Here is a 21963-nt window from a genome sequence, read left to right on the forward strand (position 1 = left end):
CGCAATAAAATTGCATTGGAGTGGGGAGGAGGGAAGAAAACTGGGGTATCGACGGTGCGTGAGTAAGGAGGTGCAATGTGGAGTTATGAGGCGGAGAAGAAGATGTGAAGATGTGGGTCAGTGGGGGAATGGCAGAAACAAAGGAAAGGAAAGAACGTGTGAGAGGATATACTTAACATGAGCATACAAGAGAATCTGTAAATATAATGAGTGTTGGTTGCGGAACGCAGCTATGCACCAATGAACCGGAGATGACTTGGTCACACCTATGACCGCTCACGTGACTAAGTGGCACAGAAAAGCAGTGTCACAAGGTGATTGTGACCCTGCTTTGATCGCTTCCGCTGTTCCCTTGACTCGACTATTGCAGTGGCACTTCTGTCTTGTTGGTGTCTCATTGAGGTGAAGGGTGAAGAGAAGAGAAATGAAGGGAAGGACCTGTTCCGCTCTCTGTCGCTACTTTTATAGTGCCCAGGTGAAGGAGCGGCTAAAGAGTGAATCAAGAGGCTCTGTAGACATTTCCGAGCTCTCTCATTGATGCATAGATGCCACCCAGAGCAGTAGCCATGCCGCAGCCAACTCTAGAGCTGAAAATGGCCTCAGTTGCCCCCGAGCTTGGACATGCAACATAGCTCCATGATTTCTATGGAGCATAAGTTTTTGGAAAATGCGTTCTCCAGCTATGGAAATGCTGGACTCCATGTGAACACTGTTAGTTAGCAGAGTGCCAGAGCTATCCAGTCATCACCAAATGGATCCCAGGGCACATTCACGCTTCACAATACACACCGAAGTGTTCTGGCTTGCTGGCACCCGCTATGTTTCCCCGTTCCCCGGCATCCCCATTGACTGTCGTGAGCGTCCAGGGAGCTGATGGCAATTGCAGCGGTATATAATTGCAGCTCATTATAATTTCGTCATTAATTTGTAAACAGCAAGTTGCACATGAAAGACGACATTGAGGCCACAAATCGAACGAGAACGCGGCACAGGAATAACACACATTTAACCCGACAGCACCTGGACAAGCAGTTCACTGTGCTCAATGTCTCACCAAAAGAAGATTTTCCGAATTGCCCCAAATACCTGTAAATATCTCTTCTCAAGTTGGATTTTGTCTATTATCAAAATATCTTGGCAAATATTTTACCAAATGCGGTTAAAAATTATCAAAGTAAATAAATATAGGTAAATTTCATGATAATTTTTGGAGGTTATTGAAAAATTTTTCATGAAGGTCAAAAACTGGAGAACAACCAATAGTTTAGCTTAAGGATGTGCATTGCAGTCTATCTTTGCTTTCGCTAAGATAAGAACAAGGTCCTGCACATCACCTTTAACTCTCGGTATCGTGAAAAAACATATCTGGAGATGATCGAATGATCAGAAGAATTAACAGGAGTCCAGGACTACCTTCTACTTCATGATGATGATGACGACGATGACGATGATGGTATACACTGATGAGCCAAAACATTATGACCACCTGCCTAATATGGTGTTGGTCCTCCGTGTGCCGCCAAAACAGCTCCAACCCACGGAGGCATGGACTCTACAAAACCCCTGAAGGTGTCCTGTGGTATCTGGCACCAAAACATTAGCAGCAGATCCTTCAGGTCCAGTAAGTTGCGAGGTGGAGCCAACGTGGATCGGACTTGTCGGTCCAGCAAATCCCACAGATGCTCAATCGGATTGAGATCTGGAGAATTTGGAGGCCAGGGCAACACCGTGAACACTTCATCATGTTCCTCCAACCATTCCCGAACAATGTGTGCAATGTGACAGGGCGCATTATCCTGCTGAAAGAGGCCACTGCCATCAGGGAATACCATTGCCATGAAGGGGTGTACCTGGTCTGCAACGATGTTTAGGAAGGTGACACGTGTCATATTGACATCCACATGAATGGCCGGACCCAGGGTTTCCCAGCAGAACATTGCCCAGAGCATCACACTCCTTCCACCGGCTTGTGGTCTTCCCACAGTGTATCCTGGTGCCTTCACTTTCCCTGGTAAACGGCGCACACGTACACGGCCATCCACGTGATCTAAAAGACAACGGGACTCATTGGACCACGCGACCTTCTTCCATTGCTCCAAGGTCCAGTTTCGATGCTCGTGTGCCCATTGTACGTGCTTTCAACGGTGGACAGGAGTCATCATGAGCACTCTGACCAGTCTGCGACTACGCAGCCCCATACGCAGCAGGGTGCGATGCACTGTGAATTGTGACACATTCCTCCCATGACCATAATTAAAATTTTCTGTAACTTGTGCCACAGTAGACCTTCTGTCGGTTCGGACCAGACAGGATATCCTTCGTTTCCCTCATGCATCAATGAGCCTTTGGTGCCCAACACCCTGTCACCAGTTTGTGGTTTGTCCCTCCTCGGACCACTGTCGGTAGGTACTCACCACTGCTGACCAGGAGCACTCCACAAGCCTTGCCGTTCCAGAGATTCTCTGACCCAGTCGTCTGGCCATAACAATTTGGCTCTTGTCAAAGTCGCTCAGATCTTTACTCCTGCCCATTTCTCCAGCATCCAACACATCAATTTCAAGAACTGACTGTTCACTTGCTGCCCCATATATCCCACCCCTTGACAGGTGCCATTGTAACAAGGTAATCAATGTTATTCACTTCACCTGTCAGTGGTCATAATGTTTTGGCTCATCGGTGAAAAATTTAGTGGAGAAAAAATATCTGGAGATAAAAAGCAAGTTGCAAATTCAAGAAGAAATTGACGCCTCAAATGGAACTAAAATACACGATACAAATTAAACAGATCATGACGCTCAAGATCAAAACGGAAGTGCTTCAGTTGCTGTTGCCCACTAAAAGGTCCCAAAAATAGAGATCATGCCCATGATTATTAAGATTATTTTAATTAATCGCTACACTGAGCATTATCAATCATATCAATTAGTGGGAGTGTATTGAAAAGCACTATTGCTATTCCACGTAGTTATGGCAGTTGTGGGCTTATCAGGTGGTGGTCATCCGCTGCCAGGATACTGCAGTGTATTACCACGGTGAAAATTGATTAAATACAGGACAAATTGGAATTGGCGAACCCTTTTGAGGAGATTTCGAGGTCTGCCTCATAAAGGCTCCAAAAGACTTGCGAGGCCAAAATTATTATTGGCAGTCAATGGAAATTATTCACTTTAGAAACCTCTTACACTCTCCATAAGTTCAGCAATGTCGGCAGACTTTTTGGGGCCTTTGCGTGATAAGGCACTTTCTTGCCCCTCCTGGCAAATGGAAGGAGGTGTAATGAATCCCCACTCCCCTCTTTCTCTGCTCCTGCTCTGCTGTCTCTGATCGAGTACAGTTGCCTATTACACTTTGTTGAAATATTTGCAGATGATGGCATGTGGGTATCAAATCAAAGACGCTGGTCCCACAAAAAGATCCAAGATGAATTTGGAGTTCATGGTTCGATGGACGCGGCTTTTGTGTTGGACTCGGAGTCTAAACAAAGTGAGAAAAAGTTTTATTTTCTAAAGGTAAACATTCACTTCCTTCAGGGTGGGGGGAGTGGGGGGGGGGGTTTGGAAATATAACATTTTCCATGAAAAGGAATAGCTCTGGATATTCAGAGTGAATTAAGATAATTGGTTGTACAACTTACATTTTTTTTAACAACTTAGGTAAAGCTGTAGTTATTTGTTAACAACATCAACAAGTTAAAAAATTATCTTGCTTACAGCTAATGAGAATGCGCTGTCATTATTCCTTCCAGAACGACAATATATGGCTGCAAAAAAATGGAAAAACCGAGAGTGGATATCCACGTCTCATGAGCGAAGAGTTTCCCGGAGTTCCTATTGGAGTTACAGCTGCTGTGGAATGCTTCAAGAAGGATTGCGATGAGGATTCGGTGTTGTTTTTTAAAGGTGAAAAACGGATTATTACAATAAGAGAACGTGATATATATATATATATATATATATATATATATATATATATATATATATATATATATATATATATATATATATATATAAATATATATATATATATATATATATATATATATATATATATATATATATATATATATATATATATATATATATATATATATATATATATATGCTGATCCTATATCAATGGTTTTCTTATTGAGATTGGATCCACAAGACTGAATAGTGCTTTACTATTAAAAGGGGTCACCACAACACTTCTCTGAACTTTCCTTATAAGCTTCGCCCGAAAGATAGAGGCTATTGGTGCGTGTGTGTGTGTGTGTGTGTGTGTGTGTGTGTGTGTGTGTGTGTGTGTGTGTGTGTGTGTGTGTGTGTGTGTGTGTGTGTGCATGCGTGTGTGCGTGTGTGTGTGACCACTGTTTCTCGACAACCACTGGTCCGATCTAATTGAAACTTGCCAGGTATATTGCTGGGAACCTGAGTATGTGCCTTTTCCAGGTTTGATATTAATCGGACAAGTGGTTCCCAAGTTATGGCCATTTATTTACCAAACCATTGACCGGACACGTTGCTGCGTAGGCATGGCCGATGGGGAAGAGATCCTCAGCCGCGTTCCCCATTACGGGTTACAACGTACGGAATTCCGGATAGTGATGACTTCGTGTATTCTAATAATTTCGCGATTTCTTATGCGCATTTATAGTATAGATAAACACAATTTCCCAATCCAGTCGTCGTTTACGAGAGCGAAGGAACGGCCTGTGTGGTTGTTTGAAAGTTTTTTTTTGTTTTGTTTTTTGCACGTATGGCCACGCACGTACAGGCATGCACTCGTGTAAATAATTATAAAATTGCATTTATTAAAAAATGTGACACTTGGTGACATATTGTGTGAAAAGGGGTGCTGAGACCCCCTGCAATGGCTCTGCATTGTTAAGTTCTCAGTCTTGATTACCTTATGTAATTAGGAGGCCAATATGATTGTGAGGTAGTCCTGATATGGAGAAAATATCTTCCTTTAATACCGGATTTATTAATTTATCCATAATGTGAAAATCTATCATATCTATACCCAGGGCCACCGAGAGCCAGTGTGACTACTCCTTGGCTTTTTTCACAAGATCTTGGCTATTCGTTGTTCACCTTGGCGTCTTGGTTTTCTATAGGTTTTCTTGGCGTATATGTTTTCTATTATCATCACTTTTCTGAAACCTTGTGAATTCTTGGCTTTTTTCATTGGCTCACCTTGGCATTTATGAAAATGAGGAGTGGTCACACTGCCGAGAGCCAGAATGGGCCCTGGAGTAATATGCCACCCCAGGCTCCCTTCATCCGAGCCCCCTTCAAAAAATGCTTTTTTTAAACAATCTATCCAGAGGTTTCCTTATTTTCGGCACGAGAAACACATGCCATGTTTGAGTTATCCTGCACACAATCAGATAAACAAGGAGACGGACAGGCATGAAAACATAACCTCTGTCTACCTTTGGTGGGCAGAGATAATAAAAGTCAGCCGTGCTGCCTTGCTCTGCTCATGGTGCGTTACATGACCGAAGAAAATGTGATATCACGTGATCTTACATGGGCACGATTACTCCACGAGGGGGTGGATGTTTCTCAGTTTTGTGGCGGTATAATTTGAGAAGGGTCTGTGCGTTTATTTTATATCATTTACAGACGATGTTGAGTGAGTGGTGGGAAGCCATAAGCATTTATCGCTTACAGACAGTGTACAGTGGCAGGCAATTATTACTTCATTATAATTGACAATTCGTCTTGGACAATCCACTTCATCAAATATATAAAGTTTATTTTTTATTATGTCTGCATGTAGAATGCACCTCAGCTTCTGTTTGCAGTCTGTATGCATGCCCCACTCGTATAACAATACACTTGGCATGTCTGTCCATCTGTCACGCAACATATCACAAGATTACGGAATCTCATGAGATTGTAAATTACATGTTGTTCATCGTTATTTTATTTAAACGTTTTATTTATGCATGATGAAGAAGAAAATTCATTTCAGATCATTTATTAACACAATTAGACGACTCACGGTCATTTGAGAGTGCCAATTTCACAGAATTCCCGCCAAATACATCTGTTAATTGTTAGTTGTTAAATAGAGTTTGTTAATTGGACATTGTTTCAACTGTGACTTTACACCTGACATATGTTGGCATGACTTTGATGAAGACCAGTAATGTCAGAGTACGCCTGGTGTTGGCTGAATGGTTATTAATGATTCGGGTGGTGGGCTTGGGATCCTTGGATCCTGAGTTCAAATCCCCCTCAGCTGTTGAATTAATACCAGGTGGGGTTGACTCTGCCTGTCATCCTTCTGAGGTCGGCAAAATAAGTGCCAACTTGCTGGTATCCTGTGTCGGAGTGGTGACCCGTCCAGGATCGTGCCCAATAGCCAAGGAGACTGCTTAGGCAGCACCAAGGCTCTGCACAGGGTATGGTCCCAATGGATGGATGGATGGAATGTCAGAGTGATGGAACGACCTGACTGCCAGCGACCAAGAGACAGTGCGACAAGCAAACAGGGAATATGCAGAATTTCCTTGGGTACCTGCACATCAATGACTGAATCATCAACTCGGACTCTTCACCTCGTGCAATACATGGTGAAGGTTTGTGCACTAAACTGCTTTATCAGTATAAAATAGATTAACTTCTTGGCAGATGGTGTGTTAAAATATATTTGAAAGTGTAAGCTGTTGGCTTTGAATATTTTAATCTCTACGCAAGATGGAAGCTCATGGAAAGGTAAGAGGACAAAGGATTAAAAAATACAAGGAACTGAAGTTGGGATAATGGAGTCACATTTAGACTCAATAAACAGAACAGGAAATGGAGAAAGGAGGGGGGGGACAGAGTAACCTGCAGGTAAGACAGTTATGTTCAAAAGGTATCAGGGGCTAGAAAATATCATGGGTGTGAATGGGGAATGACATAATGTGGTAGTGTACCACCTGCTTAAAGTCTTGGAGGTAAGAGTTGGAAAGAACAGCCTCAGGTGTTGATTCCAGAAATGGGTGGAGGTGAGCAGCCAGCCTGGATTTTGGAATTTTTTATCCTGAGCTGCTTCTGAAAGAACACGTGTAATCTGGAGGAACTGGAGATGCTTGGAGAGCTCAGAGAGCAAGGCTGGAGGAGAAGAGGTACAATACAAAGAGGACACAAACTTGCTTGGAATATGAGAGCAAATGGCCTTGTGCCTCAACCTTAATACTGGAGATTCCAATAATGATGAATGCTTTGGTTTCAAGAGATACCAGCAGATAAAGCTTTCATGCTGGGTCACCAGCCCAGAAAGGAGAACTAGACTCCATTGAGCTACAGGCAAATCCAAGTGGTGAGACCTAAACGCTGAAAAAAAAATGGAACCTCTTTCAGTGGCTGACCATCGATATAGATCGGTGGGATCGTTTGACGATTGTTCCGTAACATCAGTGTCAGACTCGAATTTTCCAGGATCGAAAGTCATACTCCATTTGTCAGATCAACATCCAATCAATTCCTGTCAGTCAGGAGAATAAGTCACTGGGCAACACAATATGAAGTCATCCGGAAAGAAAGTTCCCCCTCCCCCCCATAGCATTGGAGACTTCATTTCTGTAGATGAGGAACAAGACCAGGCCAAGAAACTGTCATGATGTACTCCCAGCCCCCATTGGTAGAGGAGATGAGAGGGTTCCATTGATAGCAACTTGTTGACTTTACAAGTGCATGAAGTTAAAAAGTCAGGTATGAAGGCATACCACACACTGTGCGACCTTCTATGCCACAGACAGAGAGCTTGGCAAGCAAATCAAGATGCCAGTCCATGTCTAATGCCCGATATATATATATATATATACCCAGGTAGACGTTCCTGACATTTTGTTTGATATTTAGAGCCTTCAACAATTGCTGGTGGAGTCAAAGCGGCGGCATGTCCAAAACTTCAATGAGCGGTATATAATCCAAACTGATGGTCAGAGATCAGGCTGTTTGAAAAGAGGAAAGACTTGCTATTAGCAGCAATGATGGATTCCATGACCTCGCTAGCAATTGGAAATTTACTTTTCAGTAGTTGAGAGGATATGCTTTTGCACTCCTCATGTGAATGTGAGTGATGTTGGTGGACTTTCAAGCAGATGAGAGATGGCTGAAGGAGGACAGGTTGATAACAAGCTGACAAAATAGAAGCAAGACAAGCAGGGCAAGGTTTTTGGAATGTGGGTATAGTGTTGCCCATATTAAGAGCCGAGACGGACAGAAATTCCTCTACTTAATCAAGCTTTTTTTTGACACATTGTCGAGGCTCATAGAAGAGCTGGTATGGGGAAAAGAACAGACCAGGACACAACATAACAGAGGGAACAGTAGGAGAAACGGGAAATGCCAACAGCAGGGCTTGGGGAGAAGGTAGACGGAGACAGACAAACAATTGATGCAGATCACGATGAGGGGTTGAGGAGAATGCACGAGGAAGTCAACATTGAAACATAAGCAAAAATTTGGGAAGAGTGGGGGGTGGTTAAGGGGTGGAGAAAAGATCATGCTTTTGGATGGGGGATGACTTGAGATGGTGGTGAACAGCTCTCTTGAAGACCTGGAAAGAACAATGAGATTGAAGAGAATGTGGAAGGTGGTTCCACAGGTGGGAAAAGAGAGGAACAAATGAGTGGAGGTGAGCAGTAGTTCTGGATTTAGGCAGTTTCACTTGCAGGGGGTTGCTGGTGGACCTCGTGCGTCCTGCAGATACTTGGAGGGGACAAAGCATAGAGATGGCAGAGGGTGCAAGGTCAGTAATGAGGTGGAAGAAGACAGGCAGTGGTATGATACAGAGTCGACTGTACATGATAGAGTACAGAAGGCAGTGGTATGAGGATGTAATGTGATATGTTGTGTACACGATATTTGGAGGCAAACACTGATTTCCTCATCTCCTTCTTTCAAACCAGAAAAGGAGGTTTATTTGTTCAATCGAAAAGAACAAAAGGTCAAAATCCAAACTTGGGAAAACATGGAAAGCTGTGAAGCTGCTTGGCACTGGGCCGGAGGCTACGTGTGCTCTTCTGGTTCTACGGTCTTCACTCTAGAACCAAGAAAAGGACAGGTCACAGGAAGCCTCAAGGAAGATGCTCTGACCGACCTTCTCAGTTGTCCTGGTAAAATCTTGCAAATCATTTAATGCATTTAAAGATTTTTCTTATTAGCAAATTTTCAAATTCCGCTCAAGAGCGAAATCACAAAGATGTTTTCTATTATTTATTATGCTTGTGTGTGTTCAAGGCAAGCGGGAGAGAGTAAACTTTTGTGACGGGCACAGATTTGATGCAATGAGCTCATTCAAGAATGGAAGGACAGTCATCTTTCGAGGTGAGAACATAAGTGAGAAAACAAACACAGGGGAAGAGCTCAGGTTGACCGATTTAATTTTATCATGTTTGCATCGGCCTACCATTGTTGTTTCCATTAACCCTTTGAACCCTGAGCTTTGAACGTGGGATGTTCGGCTCCCCCACCCTGGGCTCCCTGGAGAAAAATCCGACTCCTCGGATATATGGAGGTTTGAATAGCGGCTGGTAAACTGGCCACTTGGGTATATGGAGGTTTGAATAGCGGTTGGTAAACTGGCCACTTGGGTATATGGAGGTTTGAATAGTGGCTGGTAAACTGGCCACTTTGGTAAATGGAGGTTTGAATAGCGGCTGGTAAACTGGCCACTTGGGTATATGGAGGTTTGAATCGTGGTTGGTAAACTGGCCACTTGGGTATATGGAGGTTTGAATAGTGGCTGGTAAACTGGCCACTTTGGTAAATGGAGGTTTGAATAGCGGCTGGTAAACTGGCCACTTGGGTATATGGAGGTTTGAATCGTGGTTGGTAAACTGGCCACTTGGGTATATGGAGGTTTGAATAGTGGCTGGTAAACTGGCCACTAGCGTATGTGGAGGTTTGAATAGCAGCTGGTAAACTGGCCACTTGGGTATATGGAGGTTTGAATCGTGGCTGGTAAACTGGCTGCTTGGGTATATGGAGGTTTGAATAGCGGCTGGTAAACTGGCCACTTGGGTATATGGAGGTTTGAATCGTGGTTGGTAAACTGGCCACTTGGGTATATGGAGGTTTGAATAGTGGCTGGTAAACTGGCCACTAGCGTATGTGGAGGTTTGAATAGCAGCTGGTAAACTGGCCACTTGGGTATATGGAGGTTTGAATCGTGGCTGGTAAACTGGCTGCTTGGGTATATGGAGGTTTGAATAGCGGCTGGTAAACTGGCCACTTGGGTATATGGAGGTTTGAATAGTGGCTGGTAAACTGGCCACTTGCGTATGTGGAGGTTTGAATCGTGGCTGGTAAACTGGCCACTTGGGTATATGGAGGTTTGAATAGCAGCTGGTGAACTGGCCACTTGGGAAAATGGAGGTTTGAATCGTGGCTGGAAAACTGGCCACTTGGGTATATGGAGGTTTGAATAGCGGCTGGTAAACTGGCTGCTTGGGTATATGGAGGTTTGAATAGTGGCTGGCAAACTGGCCACTTGGGTATATGGAGGTTTGAATAGTGGCTGGCAAACTGGCCACTTGGGTATACGGAGGTTTGAATAGCGGCTGGTAAAATACCCACGAGGGTTAAAAGGGTAACGAGTAAATGGTGTCAATAAATCGATGCGGATAGATGATTTCAAGCAGAACATCAAAGTACAAAATGAATAGTCTGCTCATACTATCGGTTCGAAAAATTATTACAATGTACCGACATCATAAGCAAAGCAACATCTATTTATTACGTATGCACATGTGGTGGATTTTTGAGGCTCCCCCCACCCCACCCCACTTCACCCCACCCCACCCTTCCTCTGCTGTCCCTGTCTCTCCTCGCCACTTATAAACTCTTTCGCCTGATCTAATCATCTAACACCCTCCTTTCATCCTCCCTCTTTTTTCATTTGGACAGGTTGGACATCTTTTCATCCATTTCTCAATGTGACCCATCCCTACCAAATGCATGTTTATTTAATAATTAGAAATGGCCCCGAATAAGAAAAAGACAAAGCCTGGTGTTGGCTTATCGGTTAAGCTGGCTGGCTTAAGATCCATAGAGTCTTGCATTCAAGTCCTTATCGTCGTTGAATTAACACCAGGTGGGTTGACATCTGACTCAGCCTATCATCCTCCCGAGGTCAGCAAAATGAGCAATAGCTTTACTGGTAATAGGGGCACTGCATCAGCGGTACATCCACACCCCCAGAAAATGATGCAGCCAATCAGCCAAAGGCTACATTCTAATGAATAAAATAAAGAAACGACAGGGAGGTCGAAAGGTTAAGGAGACAAAAGTTAGACAAAAGAGATGACCTCTGGGCAATGATGGAGGAAGTAGAGCGAGAATGTTTTCAATGCAAAATGACGTTAGTCGTGAAAATACTAAAGGTGTGTAAAGGTGTGTGTGTGTGTGTGTGTGTGTGTGTGTGTGTGTGTGTGTGTGTGTGTGTGTGTGTGTGTGTGTGTGTGTGTGTGTGTGTGTGTGTGTGTGTGTACAGGTGACGTCATGCGGATCGGACTCGACAGTTCAAAATTTCAGACATCCCTCAATGTTGAGCTGGGACTCCATGGCCCTGTGGACGCAGCTTTTCTTTTTCATTCCCCAAAGGATCATGAACGTCACATGAAGACATATGTCTTCCAGGTTTTGATTTATTAAAATACTGATGTACTCACAATAATGTCCTCCTTATGATTGCTATATTTTACAATTTACTCTCATGAAACACGAAGAGCTTAAAAATTCCAGTAATTTTTTTTTTTAAGTTTATAGAGGGGAGTCCTTGTCGTCGTTGAATTAACACCAGGTGGGGTTGACTGCCTGTCATCCTTCCGAGGTCGGCAAAATGAGTGCCAGCATGCTGGTATACTGTGTCGGAGTGGCGACCCGTCCAGGATTGTTCCCAATAGCCAAGGAGACTGCTTCGGCGGCACCAACGCTCTGCACAGAGTATGGTCCTAATGGATGGATGGATGGGTAGACACCTGACTCAGCAGTTTGGGGAGGGATCAATTGAAAATAATCATGGCAGAAAATAATGAAGGAAAGAGAGTGTGGAAGGAGTGGACAGTGTTAGGTCCAAAGATCATAGGTTAAAGGTAAAGAAGAGTATGGACAGTATTAAGGTAAGGGTCTTTCAGCCGGAGTCTCTGAGAGTGCTCATTGCAAAGAGTGGTCTCCCCGGGAGAGGTAGTGTCATTGGAGGGGGGATGGATAAGTTTAAATGGGAATTTGATAAGTATCTAGATGCATTGGAAAGAGAGGTATATAGGGATGTTTGCAGGACTTGTTGGTACTTTCTGTGTAGTTGGGTTGGGTGATGGGATCTGATGTGGTGTTGGTGCTACTTGCTAACACAGGCATGATGGGCCCAATGGCCTCTTCCTTGCGTTTGTGCTGGGGGTGGAATTAAGGAACAGCAAGTTGGTTCAGTCGCTCAGGCGTTACACCTTTGGAATACCTGAGGCTCCTCGATTTGATATCTGTCATCGTTTTTCAGCACTAACCCCCATCCCTGTGTTATTTGTCAGGGAGATCTGGTGTGGCGTTTTGTGAACTTCCATCTCGATCAAGGTTACCCTCGAGAGGTATCGATGGAATTCCCAGGTGTACTGACACCCCTGGATGCGGCGGTAGAATGTCCTGCCTCTGAATGCGCGTCGGACTCGGTTCTCTTTTTCAAGGGTAAGTGATGGGACACCCCAGATGGTGGTTTGAGAGAGTTTGAGTTCTTTTTCATCCATAACGTAGCACAAATGTCTCCGTTCATAACATTTGGGAGCCGAAAGACCCAGCATTTGACTGCTGGGCATCATCGCTGGGAACACGACAGTGATGCTGATGTGTTGCCCCCTGTCGGATCTTAAACGCATAGTCTTCACAAAAGACCGTAGTATCTATGTCCACCAACTGATGCCGGCAGATGGGACAGCAAGTTTCACATCCATCTGAAGGACCGCAAGGACGGCACACACATTGATGAATCACTTGGCCTGTGAAATGCCAGAATGACAGTTTATAGTTGGGCTGAGATTAAAACCCAGGCTCAACAAGTTGAGAGCCAATAGTGCGTACCTGTGTGCCATCCTGCCAGCCTCAAGGACACAATATAAAATCACAAATATGAACATGATAGAAAATCTATCCCCCTCCCCTCCTCCATCAAAGCACACACACACATACTAATGTCGGTCGATACTTTGAGATCTGGTAGGTCACCCTTTCACCTCGTAAAACCCACCCAAGTGTGCAGATAGCAACTAACAACAGTAACTCGCGCGCGCGCATGCACGCACGCACGCACGCACACACAGGTGGATACTTTGAGACGTGGGAGGGCTCAGTTCCATCTTCTGAAACCCGTATATAGCGATAACAACCAAGGACACACACATACACCCACTTCAACTACCCAAGCAGTGTTTAGAAACAATAGTCCAGTGTCAGATGGGCCTCCAATCACAACAGGCTATTGTGCCATTGAGAGAAAATGACCTCGGTAAAGCCGCTGTCACACCTTGAGGATTTAGCCAGCATATGCTGAAAAATTTGTCTAAAACGCTGGCACATATCGAATACGTTATGGATAAGTTTTGTATGCGTTAAGAGCACGCTGGCATACGTCGTAGTATGCTGGCATGCGTCGTAGTATGCTGAAATACGTCGTAGTACGCCGAGCTCGTCGACAAATTTTAACATGATCAAAATTTTTCGACGTATGCCAGCGTATGACTCACATGTTCCGCATATGCTGGCCATAAGTTGTTTGCACGCTCCGCGATCGTTAACACACGTCGACACACATTACTTGTAAGTTACTCATAAGTCGAAACACGTCGAGGTAAAGGCCCGGTCACACCTTGACGTTTTAGCCAGCGATGGCAATGTATTAAAATGTATGTAAAACGCTGGCTTACGTTGAACTTTTGATGTTTTTTTTTAAGATTCAGACGTATTCATAACGAGTTGGTCGTATGCATAACATATTAGTAATGGACACAGAACGTTTCGTTGTGTTATAGATAACTTATACCAACGAATGCTGAACCTGTTGTTGGCCTACACAACCGATGCCCAACGATAGTCTAACTTCGGCATAGCGCGTTGCACGCATCGCCGACGATGTCGTGACGTAGCCTATTAAAAAGCTGACGCACAACGATTCGAATCATAACTGCCGTAGAAATGGAAGTGACAACATCGCGGTCACACCTTGGCGATCTTGCCAGCGTATGCCGACCTTAAAAAAATGTGTCTAAAACGTTGGGGGAACGTCAAATACGGTATGAGTAAGTTTGGTATACGTGAGTAGAACGCTAAAGTACGCTATCATACGTCGTAGTAAGTAGAGTACGTCAAGAAATTTTAAACATGTTCAAAATTTTACGACGTACTCGGCGTATGACACACGTTCCGCATGCGATGGGGATAAGTTGTACACGCGATATGTGGACGCTTACACACGTCCACAAAGGCTACTTATAAGCTACTCATAAGTCAAAACACGACGCGGTAATGTCTTTTTTACGCGAAACTTATTTCTAACTTATGTTTGACGTGCTTTGAACCAATTCTTTACGTAGTCCCAACACACATCGACGTATGTAGACGTATTCCAATGACGTCTTCCGATCGACAAAAAAATAAATGAATGTGTTTCTAGCTTACAACTGCCATATAAAGACGTGTTCCCAGCGGTTTTGGGAATTGGTATATAAAAATGCTGCTCATAAAAGGGGAACCCAACAGTGTTTTCGAGTTCCTTTTTGAGTCCATGTCCATGTCAGCAGTATCAGTATCAGTATCAGTATCAGTATCAGTATCAGTATTAGTATTAGTATTAGTATTAGTAGTAGTAGTAGTTTGTTCATGTTGGCAGTAGTAGGTGAGTGTGAGGGGAGGGTGTGGGTTATGATGGATCGTCCTTGCGTCCGCGTGTCCACGGGTAGGTTCATAGGCTGCCACTCAACGATTTAAATGGCTGCATCTCCACGATTGAAAGTAGACGCTTGCGCTCAACAATTGGATTTTTTTTACACTCAACGACTTTTAAACGGTACCACTCTGCTATTTTCATTGTTTACAATGAACGATTTAAATTGCTGTCACTCGTCTTTGTTTTTTGACGCTGGGGTTTGGAAATTTGAAGCGTTTCTTCTGAACGTGTTAAAACGCTCAAACTCGACTATTTTAAATAGACGCTGCCGATGGACAATTGGAATCATAGCCAAGCTAGACATCGAAGTGTGAACATCCTCGTCATGCCGAAGAAAAGTTTGAAGAATGCTGCAAATAAGTGTCCTGGCCGTGGCCGTGAACGCTGACACAAGGACGATCCATTATACCGTCGTCTTTCAGCCTATGAGTAACTTAAAAGTAACGTCTGTCGACGTGTGGCAACGATCGCGTAACGTGCCAACAACACGTTAATCATAGGTTGGAAATAAGTTTCGGGTACGCTAAACATTACCTCGGCGTGTCTCAACTTATGATTAACTTACAAGTAGCATGTGTTGACGTCTGTCAACGATCGCAGACCGTGCATACAACTTGTGGCCAGCGTAGCGGAACGTGTGAGTCATACGCCGGCATACGTCGTGAAATTTCAAGCATGAAAAAAATTTGAGGACAACCGAAAAGTACAACGTTTAAAGCCAACGTACAACGACGTATGGCAGTGTTTTTCAGCGTGCTCTCAATGTTATCAAAACTTACCCATAACGTATTCAACGTGTGCCAGCGTTTTAGAAAAAAAATTCAAAAATCGGCATACGTTGGCTAAAACGTCAAGGTGTGACCGGGCCTTAATGTTTAGCGTCAGTGTTCCAGACTCCATGGTTTTTTTTTGTTTGTTTGTTTTTTTTCTTCGGCATGACGGTGATGTTGACACTTCGATTTGTAGTGCGGTTATAATATAATATAATTAATAGGCTTCCGCTCAACGATTTAAATCATAACCGCACTCGAAATCGAAGTGTCAACATCACCGTCATACCGAAGAAAAAAAAAAAAAAAAAAAAAAAAAAAACAATGGGTCTGGAACACTGATGGGTTCCTCCTATGAACCCCATTTTTAAATACCAATTCCCCTAAATGCTGCCAATACGCCATTATACGGTAGCTATAAGTTAGTAACACGTTCAGTAAGTTCTGTGGTCGTCCGGAAGACGTCAAATACGTCTGCATACGTCAATATGCGTTGGAGATACGTTACACATAGGTTCAAAACACATTACTCATAGGTTAGAAATAATTTTCGGGGATACTAAACATTACCTCGACGTGTTTCGACTTATGAGTAACTTACAAGTAACGTGTGTCGACGTGTGTCAACAATCGCATAACGTGCCTACAACTTATGGCCAACATATGCGGAACGTGTGCGTCATACGCTGGCATACGTCTAAAATTTTTGAGCATGCTTAAAATTTGTCGACGTACTCAGCGTACGACGACGTATGCCAGCGTGCTTCAGCGTGCTCTTAACATATACAAAACTTACCCATAACCTATTCGATGTGTGCCAGCATATTCGGCAAATTTTTCACAAGTCGGCATACGCTGGCTAAAACGTCAAGGTGTGACAGGGCCTTGACACTTCGATGTCTCGTGCGGTTATGATTTGAATCGTCGAGCGGCAGCCTTTTAATAGGCTATGCTACATGATCGTCGGCGATACGCTGCCGCGCGCTATGCATGTTAGACTATCGTTGGGCATAGGTTGTGAACGCCAACAACACGCTAAGCATTTATTCGTATAAGTTATCTATATGTTATCACAACGTTCTGTGTATGTTACTAATACGTTATGCATATGTCCAACTCGTTATGAATACGCCAAAAACTAGAAAAAAAAACATCAATAGTTCAGCGTACACCAGCGTTTTACATATATTTTGATATGTTGCCATACACTGGCTAAAATGCCAAGGTGTGACAGGGCCTTAAGTGTCGTCGGCGGTGGGCTGAAGGGATGGCAACAGCAGAAGGACACATTGTCGGTAGGTCAACCACACCGCTGCAAGAAAATGTACCCCTGAAGTGGAACTACTACACCGTCTGATTCTTCTTCCCTTTTCTTTTTTCCGAAGAACTGAGTGGGAACTCTACCCATATCCACCCCTGTGGCCTCAGTCCAATCTCCACTTTGCTGCTTCCACCAATCTCTGCCTCCACACTTTGACAGATAGCTGTTAACAGCCCCCCCCTTTTGTACCCCCACATCTCACAATCACAAAGAGAGGGGGACAATGGGTGGAATGTGATAACCACCCAACCACTGACAAGTTTTTTCCCAACCATGTTAGCAGAGAACTTGAACCGAGACACCTTAACCTCGCTATCTCGAAAAGCACAGCATCCCATCTCGAGGCCTGGTGTTGGCTTAACAGTTAAGGTGTCTGACTTAAACTTTTATGGTCTTCAGTTCAAGCCCCTGTTCCACAATTGAATTAACACCAGGTGGGTTGACTTTACCTGTCATCCTTCTGAGGTCGGCAAAATGAGTACGAGCTTTCTGATAACAGGGGCATTGCATCAGCAGCACAGCTGCACCCCCAGAAAATGATGCAGCAGAGCAGCCACAAGCCACATAGGAATAAATAAATAATTATGATACCAGGTGATGAGGATGTTTCAACCAGAACAAAAGAAATCTCACTCACATTTAGAATGCAATGGCATGTAGTCAATGAAGTCCGGTTGATTCGTCTGTTCAGCTGTTGGTGAAGAAGGAAGGATTTCTTGGCGTTGATCCGCTGTGGCTTCAAGATGGCATCGGTAAATAAATAAGATGAATAAACACATTTTTTAAAATCCAATCTCCATTGATATATATCGTTACGGCTGTGGAAATCTGCATTACACCATTCAGGGCCCGTAGGTGAGATATCTCTAAGTACATGTGTAGTTAGCCCCAAATCCGTTGTCTCGAGGGAATTTATGTGATTCATCCGGGCTGCGACGCTTTTAGATAGCCGTTTTTCTGTTATATCTTTATTTTGAACCAACCACGTCTCAACCGCCATCACACAATAACCACCACCATCTTCGCCACTACCCCCGCTGATGAACGCAAACCTCCACGCAAACAACAACTGCCGCCAACTACGCCACAACGCCAACCGCGCTACAATTACCCTCACAACAACCACCACCATCTTCGCCACTACCCCCGCTGATGAACGCCATCCTCCACGGTCCACACTACGACGGTTTCCACATTGGAAACCATCGAGAACGCAAGGAGGGAAAGAAGAAGGCACAACGATGGCACGTGGATTTTTCCCGCCTGTTTCGCCGAGGAGTGTGACAGAAGCGGGGTGGGGCAGCTGGTGCCCGATTGGTGGATGCACGGTGTGACGCGGCCAGGGAGGAGGAACGCCCCTCTTTGAGGCCTTTCTCGAATTGTCTCGAGGGGGGGGTGGAGCAAAGAACGGGGCGGAGCAACAGGGCGGAGCAACGGGGCAGAGCCCCGTGCTATAAAAAGAGTTGGTTGTTGTTTCTGCCGAGCCTTTTGATCCTGCGAGCCTGTTCATGCCGGCCTGTTGATCCTGCGAGCCTGTTCATGCCGGCCTGTTGATCCTGCGAGCCTGTTTGAAATGAATGCGAGGGAAAAACCTTCGGAGTGTAGGCTTTATTTCACTTGATTGAAGCCGCTTCTACAGACACATCAGGGAATACATGGGCAGCAAGGAGTACATGTGCAGCAAGGAGTACATGTGCAGCAAGGTATACACGTGCAGTCGATCACCGCAAAATAAATCAGCAATTAACACGGAGTCCGGTATACTCTTAATTCTTACCATTCAACGAGCACCAAGTGAACCACCGCCGTAAATGACAATAAATGACAATGCCTCAGGGACAATCCCACCGACCGCGCTGAATCTTGGTTTTATCTGTCCCGTGTGCGAGCCGCGCGACATGTGATCATGCGTCACATCCTTCAATTCATCACATTCTCCCCATCTTTAAAATGTAACTAGAGGCTCAACTAACACACCATGATTACTTCTACGCTATAGGAGTATACATTTCAAGCAGCGTGAACTATTTAAACTACAGAAGCATACATTCTAAGCAGTGAGGATTATTTTGAGTTATAGGAGCATGGTAAGGTGCCATCGAGGGATGCCGATAATCCCCCTTTACAGATCGAGTCGGCGAGGGGGTTTTATCCGTCGACCTCTCCGGGAGTAAATGGTGGTTTCACTTGAGGGAGGCTTCCGATGCTCTTGGGGAGCATCGACTCATGCCGGGGATGACTCCTCGACTCGTTCCTCGACTCGTGCCGGGGATGACTCCTCGATCGCTCTCGGGTGGAACACGGCAGCTCCGTCACCACCATTCCCGGGTGGAGTTCCTGGGGGGGAAACACCTGGGGAGAGAATGTCAGAGGGAGGAGTACCCGATGGTGGAGTACCTGCAGGAGGAGTACCTGCGGGAGCCAGATGGCGAACCGACACAGTGGTCTCCTTGCCATCAGGAAGTCTAACATGAGCATACTCTGGATTAGTATCGATTGGTTCAACCTCCTCCACCATTGGTTCAGACTTGCTTTGTTGTACCGGGCGTTTCATGAACACTGTTCCGGGATAGGTTAGCCAGTTGGGCACCGATTGGCCGTCAACATAACGTTGTTGGTGAGTAAACATTCGTTCGTGAGGAGTAGCATTGGTGGACGTACAGAGCAAAGAGCGTATGGAATTCAGAGCGTCGAGTAGGGTAACCTCCCACCGCTCGGGCCCCAGTCCTCTCGATTTCAGCGCCAGAGTTACGGCTTTCCAAATGACACCATTATACCTTCCACCTGCCCATTACCCTGTGGGTTGTAACCCGTCGTTCAACTAGTTGCTATGCCGTGCTCAAGTAGGAACTGTTTTAGCCCGGCCGACATGAAACACGGCCCTCTGTCTGAATGTACAGTATGTACGACGGTTTCCCAAACATGGCGAAGAGGTCAGAGAGACATTTCACGACAGTGACCGAGGTCATATCCGAGCACGGAAATGCGAATGGGAACCTTGAGTATTCATCAACAACAGTGAATATGTATCTGTTGTCTGTCTCGGTCGGCAGGGGTCCTTTGAATTCGATATTTAGTCTCCCGAAGGGAGAAGTGGCCTTGATCAACCTGCCAGATGCCGTGCCATAGAATCTGGGTTTTAGTTCAGCACAAACAGGGCAGGAAGCATTCATTTGTTTAATATCTTCGATAGAATAGGGAAGGTTTTGTCTGAGCACGAAATGTGCCATTCTGGTTACCCCCGGGTGGCACAGAGTCCCATGAAGGTCTTGCAAAGCCCGACTGATTGTCGCCGAACAGTAGACCCGAGAGAAGGTGTCTGCAGCAGGGTTTTCCCTCCCGGGCCGATAAACAATGTCGTAACTATAACAAGATAGATCTATCCGCCATCTCATTATTTTCTCGTTCTTAATTTTCCCGTTATTTTTCCCATCAAACATGAAGGCAACGGATCGCTGGTCCGTGACGAGTGTGAAGTGGTTGCCCAGTAAATAATGTCTCCATTTACGTAGGGCTTCGACAATAGCGTACGCTTCCTTCTCTATTGCAGAGTGTCTCTGCTCGCTTCCTGAGAGAGTTCTCGAGAAGAACGCGACGGGTCGGCCGGACTGATTGAGCGTCGCGGCGATCGCGTGATCGGAAGCATCCGTTTCCACCACGACCGGCACCGAGCTGTCGATCGATAATACCACGGAATTACCAATATCATCTTTGAGGCTGTGGAAAGCTTGTACAACAGCGGCATTTGGTGGGAAGTTTTTGCAATGCACTAGGGGATGTATTTTTTCAGAGTACTGGGGGATCCATCTGGCATAGTAAGTGAACATCCCGATCACCCGACGCATTGTATGCAGATCATGAGGTGGGGGTAGCTCACGGAGTGGGCGCAATCGTTCAGGATCGAGCTTTATCGTGCCGTCGGCTATTGTGTAGCCGAGAAGGTCAATTGACCTTGCCGAGAATACGCATTTCTCGTAGTTGAGGGTCAGATTGTATTTTCTAGCAATGCTCAAGAATCTGTCCAGATTCATATCATGTTCCCCCCGATCCTTACCGCACACCGTGACATTGTCCACGTAAACAAAAGTGTCTTTGAGGTTTTCATCCGAGATGATGTCGTCCATAACTCGTTGGAAGCAAGCTACTCCATTAGTGACACCGAACGGAATCCTCCTGAATTGATAGAGGCGTCTACCTGCCTGGAATGCGGTGTAAGGTTTGTCTTCCTCTCGGATGAGAATTTGATGATAGGCGCTTCACAAATCGATGGTGCTGAATATTTTGTAATTGGCCACGCGTTCGACCATCTCGTCTATGCGCGGCAAAGGGTAGGCATCGAGTTGGGTGAAGCGATTGACCGTTTGAGAGTAATCGACAACCATTCGTTTCTTATGGTTCTGACTGGTGGTCACCAACACCTGCGCGCGCCATGGCGAATCGCTCGGTTCTATAATGCCTTCTTCCAGTAATCGCTTGGTCTCAGAAGTGATGAAGTTCATATCGGCAGAGGTAAATCATCGCGATTTGATCGCTATCGGTTTACAGTCCGGCGACAAGTTAGCAAACAGCAGGGGGGACGATACCTCTGCGGTGGTCAGAGCATTTAGAATTAGACGAGGTTTGCTTCCTCCAAAGGGTATTTCGACGCTCGCGTGCTGCTTGAGGACATTATGACCCAGAATTACGTCTGCACATAAATCACGAAGCACCAGTACCCTTACAACCCGATGCGTGTACCCTTTTACGTCCAACTCAACATTGCAGTACCCTCGTACGCGGGACTGTAGTGATGTGGAGGCCATGCATACCGTATTGTCTGTCGGGTGGATCTTCCATTTCCTGCCCTTCACTAGCGAGCTGTTGACGAAACTTTCAGAGCTACCGGTATCAATCAGAGCCTCGGCCATATGCCCGTTAATTTGTATGTTGATGATAACTTTGGATAGATTCCCCGGTGAA

The 21963-nt window shown here is 45.1% G+C and overlaps 1 protein-coding gene across 1 annotated transcript in view; it reads left to right on the plus strand.

Moving 5' to 3' along the window:
• Window positions 1-21963, plus strand: part of HPX (hemopexin) — a 34800-nt gene that overhangs the window by 3256 nt on the left and 9581 nt on the right. The window contains exons 4-9 of the mRNA XM_085856269.1: window positions 3367-3509; window positions 3746-3899; window positions 8891-9097; window positions 9222-9308; window positions 11476-11621; window positions 12509-12662. Coding sequence (XP_085712395.1) covers window positions 3367-3509; window positions 3746-3899; window positions 8891-9097; window positions 9222-9308; window positions 11476-11621; window positions 12509-12662 — 891 coding nt within the window. The remainder of the gene's footprint in view (window positions 1-3366; window positions 3510-3745; window positions 3900-8890; window positions 9098-9221; window positions 9309-11475; window positions 11622-12508; window positions 12663-21963) is intronic.

Source organism: Eptatretus burgeri, chromosome 15 (assembly GCF_056783735.1).
Source record: "Eptatretus burgeri isolate ZD-2024b chromosome 15, Ebu_testis_v1, whole genome shotgun sequence".
NCBI lineage: Eukaryota > Metazoa > Chordata > Myxini > Myxiniformes > Myxinidae > Eptatretus > Eptatretus burgeri.